The sequence below is a fragment of the Arachis hypogaea genome, chromosome 14, assembly GCF_003086295.3.
Source record: "Arachis hypogaea cultivar Tifrunner chromosome 14, arahy.Tifrunner.gnm2.J5K5, whole genome shotgun sequence".
NCBI classification, from domain to species: Eukaryota; Viridiplantae; Streptophyta; class Magnoliopsida; order Fabales; family Fabaceae; genus Arachis; species Arachis hypogaea.
In genome coordinates this window covers 7241682-7250432 of record NC_092049.1, presented here as the reverse complement: position 1 = coordinate 7250432, position 8751 = coordinate 7241682, and the positions used below count along the sequence as shown (strand labels likewise).

The window sequence follows — 8751 nt, the reverse complement described above, 5'->3', positions numbered from 1 at the left end:
TCTTCACTTAACATTTTGCTTTTTGGACACAATGAATGTTGCAATGAAATTAAAACAGAAAATAATAAAAAAACATTATGATTATTATAGACAAACACCTAACAATATATACTAAGTAGCTAGCTAGAATATTCTAACCAACTGAATGAAATGGGGTAGTAAAACCCACTTATTTATCGAATATATATTTGCATTGATTTTCACATATCATGCATTTAAGAATATATAGAAATAAATATGATTCTACTGGAGAAGAGCTCTGAAGGAAGTGAGGTTCCTGGAACGCCTATGGATGTCTTCCCACACAACAGCCTCATAATCCATCTTCTTGCTTTTCTCGTCCTCCACGGCCAACACAAGGCGGAAGTTGGTGCCGTCAACAACCTGCGTGTCACCCTTCACAACCTGTACAAACGTCAGGTTCGTCCCGGATTGCTTGTTGTACTCTTTAACGGCGAATTCCCCCGTCGCCACGGCACGGAGGTTTTTATGGGCGTCCTTGATGTGGGTCCAGCGCCCACCCAGGGCTACCGGCGGCCGAGAAGTGGCCAAGGCAGAGAAACAAGCCGAGAGGAAGAGGAGAGAGAGCAGGGAGAGGAGGAGGAGGTAGTTTTGTTTCATGCTAACCATTTTGTTTATTATTCTTTTTCTTAAGAATTTTGAATTTCTTTTTTTTTTTGTTTTTTGTTTTTGTTTTTTTTTTTTTATTTTGTTGGATGGTGATAATAATGGTGAGGATTTATAGTAGAATGAAGAAGGTAAGTAATGGTTAAACGTGATGTTAGTTCCTGCTTTCAATATGTGCCTACTGTTTCTGGAAAATTGAATTTTAGTGTACTAATTTACTATGTTTGGGACGGACTCAAAATTTAGTTCAACAAATCTATTTGTTGATGAATATGTCTAAATTAAATCGAGTGATCAGTTAATTAGTTAGTTTAAGTAAATGGTGACAATTAATTTATTTACTAGCTAATTAATAGACTCTTAAAAGGAGGTTAGAAAATCGCAATTGATTAATTAGCTACTGACCTGTTGAATAAAAACATACAATGGAAGACAAAAAATACATACGATTAAAATTTAATACATGCATATATTGTAAGGTATTTGTTATCCTAAAATATTATGTTTGGTTTTATGGCAAATTGTAGATATAAATTAATATAAAAATGACAAATAGAGTGTTATTTTTAAATTGGTCAAATTTATTCAAATATTAACCAAATCATATTATTTTACCGCAACATATATAACTTGATTTTATCTATTTGACAACCCAACTCATTGTAATGGGTATCTATTAAGTTTTATTGTTACGAAAGTTTCTAATCTCGATCTCTGATTTCTAGTCTCAGTTTCAGAGAAATTTTCTAATTAATTCAGGATGTGTACGTGGTTCTCAAATGACAATAATATATAAAGAAAGTAACACTAGTTAATCTTCTACCATGCAATTTAATTGGTGATTAATTCATTTACTTATCCGGTTAGTTCAAATTTTATTTTATATATTAAGCGATGAACTGATTAATGACAAATGTTACTATTTATACAAGGTGAAAACTTAGGTGAAGTTCACTTTACGTGAAATTGATATCTAAGAGTTGTTAGATGAAAATTTAGTCAAATCAGTTAAATTATCTAACAGCTCTCAGGTATCAACTTCACGTGAAGTTGACTATACCTGAGTTTCACCTTTATACAATTTTAAATAGAAAAGACAGAGAAAATTCATTAATGGTGCAACCAACTGCAATTAATTAAGGAACAAAAAGTCTAATGAGAAAAACAACAATAAAAAAGAATTAATCTAATTTCACCCAGTACTCCAACTCTATTCACAGGGGAAAAAAACACATAAATTCTTATATCTCTCTCTCATAATCGCATGCCACGTCTCTCTTTGTCAATCGCATGCCCAACTCTATTCACAGGGAAAAAAACACATAAATTCTTATATCTCTCTCTCTCGTAATCGCATGCCACGTCTCTCTTTGTCAATCGCATGCCGCACCTCTCTTTTATTGTCTTACTTTGCGTCTCTCTTTTCACCACCGCATGCTACACCCTCTCCGATAGCCGCACGCTACACCCTTCTCTCCCAAAGTCAACCACCGAGGGTCGTGCATGTCATTGTTGTTGTTGCACGCCACCGCGAATTGCAACGGAATGGTCAACGAGAAAGAAGAATGTTGTGCGCTGCCACATCCAAAAAATGCCGTGCTCTGGCCACATTATTTTTTTTGTTTTGGATAATTCTTTTTACTACTTTTAGATGTTTCTTTTTCATAAGTTTCGAATATTTTTTTTTTATATTTTGGATGTTTCTTCTTTTTAGATTTTGGATATTTTTAATAGTTTTAGATGTTTTTTCCTTAGTTTTTGGAGGTTCTTTTTTCAATATTTTTTTAATATTTCGTTTTATTATGTTTTAAAATTTTTTAAATGATTTTGGATATCTCTTTTTTGTTAGGTTTTAGATTTTTTTTTGTTGTATTTTGGATGTTTCTTTTATTAGAAATTTTTATAATGATTTTGGATGAGTTTTGGAAATTTTAAAATTGTTTGAATTTTTTAGATTTTGGATTTTTTTTTTATTAGGTTTTGGACGTTTCTCATGAATGAAAGTTTGAATTCATGTTTCCTTATTACGCCATTAGATGCGGGAGTTTGCGGCGGTTATATAGCAGCGGTTCAAAACCGTCGCTAAATGACAAGGTTGCGGCGGTTGTGCATCTGTTTGGGATGCGTGCGTAGTGACATCACTAGAATTAGCGGCTGTTTGGAGTCAAACTGCTGCTAAATGAAATACCTTTATCAATTAAAACCCACCCCTAGTGTTTTCTCTATATGTTTTCTCTGAATTGAAAATCTATATATTGGCGTGGCTCTCTTCTCTGAATCCCTTTTACTTGCACTGCAAGCTCATTCGCCGCAGTCTCATTGTGCCCTTCCTGATCATCTATCACCCTTCATTCCTCCACTGATCCACATCCATACCATTGTGTCCCAGTTCATCTCTACCTCTCCATTCTCTTGCATTCGGTGCCTCCTTAATTTTCTCTGTCCTATTATGCATTGTGAGCTCTTCAGCCCCTGACCCTCTGCCCTGTTTTCCTCTCTCTCTTGCCCTCCCTCGCAGACACCAATCCATCGTCGTCCTGTGTGATGCAGATCTCTCACTTAGCGTAGTCATGGTCTTTTGCGCAGTCACAATTGCAATCACCCTCCAATCAGTTTGCAGCTGCCATCATCCTCTTCGCAGTTCCCACCCGCTGACGATGTCATCCTTGACTTCATTTTTTGTTCCCAGAATCTTAGATATAACATTAACTCATTATCTTGTGCATTTTTGTGTTTTATGGAATATGCACACAAATTGTTTGTTAGTTTTTTTCGGTGAAAGAAGGAGGAGCTCAACTTTTTATTTTCATGGATTTTAAAAAACAGTTGTATGATTCTTCCTCTTTTAAAGTTTTAGTTCGATTATTCTGTTTTGTTATAAAACTAGTGTATGTTTAATGGTACCAATTATGCTGTGATTATGAGTTTATCAAAAGATTGATTATGCTTGATTCATCCACTATTGTGTTTGATTTGTTCTAAAAAAATTTATTAACTATGAAACTAGTTTTACTTTTGCTTTTTTTATCTATTTAATTGCTTTTTCTTTTTGGTAACTATTATCGTAATAATGTCTATTACTGTGAGCTGCGATTTACTAATTTAATGGGTTGTTATCTTATACTTAGAGTTTAATGTGAGTCTGTTATTGAAATTTATGTATAAGGAACTGGAATCATTTTATCATTCTTTGGTTGGTTTATGTTTAATTAATGCTATTTTCAATTCATAACTGCTATCTTATCTGATTAAAGGTATTTGTCTTTAGTTTGCTAATTTTGTACATCAATGTGTTTTTCTTGATTATATCCATAGGTATAGAGAACGAAATTTGTGCATTGCAATTGGAAGTTATGTTTCTAATCATAATATATTTGCTTTACTAACTGATTTGTTTTGGATGAAAATATTATGAAGGCAAAGGGCTCTTGATTTGAGAGTTTTTTCAATATAAGTTTTAAAGTATGTTAGCCCGTAACATTTAGTCATCAATTATGTATGATTGTTTATCATTTTTGTGTGCATAGACTTATTTTATTTTGAGATGCAGAGGAACATAATTCAATGATGTAAAAGAAAATAGTTTACTGCAACAGTAGAATAATAGCACTTCTTGTCAGTGAGTGAGCTGTTCTTGCATAATAAACTTGGCTATTTATAATAATTTTTTTAATAATTGACTTACGGGGAACAATTAAAATTTTTCACAAAGCTTAAATGGCTTTTTTGTCTTACAAGAGCATTCAGTAGGTATTGCACACTCCTTTGTGCAATTTATAAGAAAAAATAAACAAACATTAATTTCCTTTTATCTTTATAATTTCATTCAAAGGCTAGTTTGGCTTTTCCACATTCTCTCTTTCATTGATAAATCAATATTAGTATGGAATATCTTCTTAGACCTTCACTTTTACATGAGTCTTTGCTGTCTATCCACCTATTCACCAGGGAAGACCATTATTAGAATGATGGATTGAAGATGGATTAAAGTGGCACAATGAACTCCGTGCTATGGAAGCAGAGGTAAATAACATATGACTCAATAAAAATAGTGTTATTGTAATAGAATTCCATGCATAGCTATAATTTGAATTGTTAATAGTATAAATGTATCAGATTTAATCTCTTGTTAAAAATTTAGCACCTTTATATTATGTTTTTTATTTTATTTTTTTTTTTGAAAATTGTAGTTGAGGCTATGTCATGCTAAAGGTAACTACTTTTGTTTGCTTTATACTTTATTGATATTTTTAGTAAGGAGCTTGCTTGCTAATTTATCATGACATAAATATTTATGTGGGTGCATGAGCAAAGAGAAAACATAAAGTTTACATTCTTGTGATTTTATCATTTTTTATGGATATTTTGTTAATAATTCATGTGATGAGGAAATAGAAGTAATAATTTTTATTTTGCATTCTTTCTTCTTTTTTTTTTTTCTCATTTATGTTTGTGACTTGCTTTCCAATATATCTCTATCTATCCATCTGAGTTATGTGTGAGATATGAATGGTTGTCTATACAGGTTCTTTCAAATAAAGTTAATCAATACTTGAAAGTTTTTAATATTGCACAATAATTTCCTTTTTTTTTGGATTATATATTTCTTTGTAATTGATGTCCACTGTCCTTTTTTAGAATCATCATATTGGGTTCATACTTTCATGTTATGATACTCTTCTGTGCTATGGCCCTAGAACTGACGTCTTTCAAGTAAGGTATGTTAAAAGATGTTATTCATTATTGTTGAACTTAGTCTAATCTAATCTGGTAAATTATTCAACAGATTACTAATTGGCATTGTTTATTCAATAGATTACTACTACATGTACATTAACTATGGCAGAATGGAAGCAAATGTTAACAGCATTGTTTATTCAAATTTTACTTTTTTTTTCACTTTCCTTCCAAAATAAGGTTTAGATCTGTAGACAGGATTATTTACTTTAAAATTTGATCAAAGCATCAACTAAAAGCTTTGATGTAGCTAATAGAATTCTTTTAGCATAATAATTTTGCATTGTTCAATATTTTTTGAGTAAATAATTTTTAAATAAGTGTTTTTTTAGTTAATATTGTAGAATTATATATCTACAAGTTTAATATTATTTATTTAATATTTTTTATATTAATATCTCAAGTTTAATAAATATGATATAAAAAAAATAAATTATAGTAAAAAAAATGGTATAAACTATTGAAGTTGGTCATTTTTTAAGCTCGGATATAAAATTGCAACGGTTCAAAACCGTTGCAATTTTTTAAAAAACACACAAATTTACGGCAATTGTGTAACCGTCGTAAATTATTTTTTAAATCCGCTTACTAAAATAGCGGCAATAAACAACCGCAAAATCATCAACCTAATCAGTGAGGGTTATATCAGCGGTTCTTAAAAATCGACGCAAAATCAAATTTCCATACCCTAAACAGCAACGATTGCCAAACCGCTGGTATGTTATTTTGCAGTCGTTGCAATTCCCTAAAAAAAATCACCGCTATTCAGCGTGTCCTTTATAGTGTCTCAAAAAAAATTAAAAAATAATTGCTAGTTGACTGCAATCCTTGTTGGTTACCTAGCAAATGTTTCTAATAACATAGTAAATGTTGGTTGATTTATTCAAAAATACCAAAAAATGTTTAGTTTCACTTATTAGATAGAGGGTATAAGTATTCTCAAAGTTTAGTGCATTACATGTAGGGGTGAAAATGTGATAAGTTTTTGTTCTACCCGATCCTGCTCTACCCTACAATAATTCTATAGAATTCGTCCTGCTCTTATTTGCGGGTAATAAAAAGTTAAACCCTAATCTGTCTTTGCGGGTACCCGCCTCGCTCCTACTCGTCCATATAATGATTAAAATTTAATAAATAAAATTAAATTTCAAAATTTATACAACTATGATTATATACATAACATAAATTAAAGTAAAAATTTAAGAGATCCGCTAGAGAACTAATAGGGGTATAACCAACAACAAGCCAACAAGCATGTAATGGTCATTAATTATTAATTATTTAAATTTTTCTTTTTAAAAAAAAACTTTCAAACTAAAAAAAAACACTAAAACATAAGATAATGAATCATCCAAATTCTAAGAAAAAAATATACATAGGAAAAAGAATCATCCAAATCCTAAGAAAAAAACATACAAAACATTAAAAAAAATATCCAAAACTAATAAAAAGAATCATCCGAAATTTAGGAAAAAGAAGCATAAACAACTAATTAAAAGAATCATTCAAAACCAAATAGGAGGAGGAGAAGAAGAAGAAGAAGAGCCGTAGAGTGACCGGCGACGACATCTTAGATGGCGTTGCTTGCGCGGTGGGGACTCGCAGTGTCGCGAATGGGGGCTCGGCAGTACAGATGCGTCGGGACGGTGGGCAGCGGCGTTGACGAAAGAAGGACGGCGACGGAACGAGAAGAAGAGGCGACGGACGGAATAAACCTTCAACAAGCAAGAATGGGGGACCAACAGGCAAGACTGAGGCAGACCAAGGAGGAAACGACGTCATTGTTAGAGAGGCTTGACTGGCGGTGCACTGGAGCAGCGGCAATAAGGGCTTTGAGTGAGAGCGATACACACGTTGAATTACATTTAATGATAATGACAGTGATAAAAGGGGTAATTGCACTGAATCCTACAATTTCAAATTACGTAATTAATGCAGCAAATTCTGAATTAATGAAATAAATTAAAAATTAATAATTATTAAAATTAATAATTAAATAAAATTGTTTAAAAAGTTGGCTTATTTATGTTATCTACCTATATTTTTTCAAAACTTAAATATGATATAATATTATTAATCATTTTACTAATTATATATATATATATATATATATATATATATATATATATATATATATATATATATATATATATATATTGGGGGGTGAATAGGACGTGGGTATTACCTAAACCCAACCCGTTAAAAGCACGCTCTGAGCGGGTAAGGACGGGATGAGTACCAGATAGTGTTGTCATGTATCTAGTTGTAAAATTATCTCAAAACCTCTCTACTTTACCTATGAAGTTCCATTATGTGCGTTCTACATACCTGTATACTTTCTTCTTGTCTTTCGCATTTCTCTTGTCAAAATGACTACCTTTGCCCTGTAATATATAGTTTTATAGCGATGGAGGATAATAATAATTGAAAGAAGATTCATCCAAATTTAAAAATTAATATATAGTAATTTTCCCCTTAATTAGTCTAAAAGACAATAAAAGTGCAATACAATATATACAAATACCATTTGATGCTAAGAAAGAGGAGTGAAGGAAGTGAGACTCTTGAAATGATCCCATGTCTTCTCCCACACAACAGCCTCATAATTACTGGATCTAGATTCATCTTTGGCCTCCAACACGAAGCGGTAGTTGAATCCGGCAACAACCTGCATATCGCCCTTCACAAGTTTAACCAGCTTGAGGTTCTTCCCAGATTGCTTGTTGTACTCTGTCACCGCAAATTCTGCAAGCTCAGTTACATGTGGATAGTTATCAACGTCCTTCAAGGCCGTCCAGTGGCCGCCAAGAGAAGCAGCCATGCCGGAGAGACAAGTAGAGAGGAGGGCAACGAGGACGAAAACGAGGTAGTAGCCATTATTTCTCATGGCTGGTAACCGTTTTTGGTAGCCAAGAGATTTGAATTTGTGTTGTGTTTTGTGGTTTTTGGTAGGGCTATGCATGATGGTTGGAAATTTATTTATTGGAGAGGAAAGAGAGTAGGTAACGGTGAATGGTGAATCTTGATCTTAGTTTCTGAATTCGCTACCCTGTGATATTTAATTATTTATAGCCATTATTCATGTCTCTGTTATACATTTACCCTCCAACAATGTGGTCAATGGGAGACAAACAAAAAACATCCTCCTAAATCTACACACATCAAAATAAAAGTAGTTTGAGATTTTATTATTTTGGTAACTCATATTTAAGTACAAGTAGTAATAGTAATAATGTGACAGTTCTATATAAGAGTTTGTTATTAATCAAATAAGTTATTGTTATACAAGAAAAAATTTAAAATTCTAATATTTATTTAAATGAATCAGTGAGATAATTAACTTACTCTCTCTTTTTTTTTTTTTTGGGACTTGAAAAGTTAGTTTTT

The 8751-nt window shown here is 32.2% G+C and overlaps 1 protein-coding gene and 1 non-coding gene across 2 annotated transcripts; both read right to left on the bottom strand.

Annotated features, from left to right (window-relative positions):
* Nucleotides 1-243: 243 nt before the first annotated feature.
* On the bottom strand, nucleotides 244-630 carry LOC112741292 (cysteine proteinase inhibitor 5). The gene has a single exon (XM_025790211.3). It carries the CDS (start codon nucleotides 628-630, stop codon nucleotides 244-246), a length of 387 nt encoding a protein of 128 aa, XP_025645996.1.
* Nucleotides 631-6699: 6069 nt separating this feature from the next.
* On the bottom strand, nucleotides 6700-8516 carry LOC112740246 (uncharacterized). The gene is made up of 3 exons (XR_011871622.1): nucleotides 7889-8516; nucleotides 7693-7748; nucleotides 6700-7272 (listed from the first exon to the last, which is right to left on the bottom strand). It is a non-coding gene; the product is annotated as an uncharacterized protein (transcript).
* Nucleotides 8517-8751: the final 235 nt, after the last annotated feature.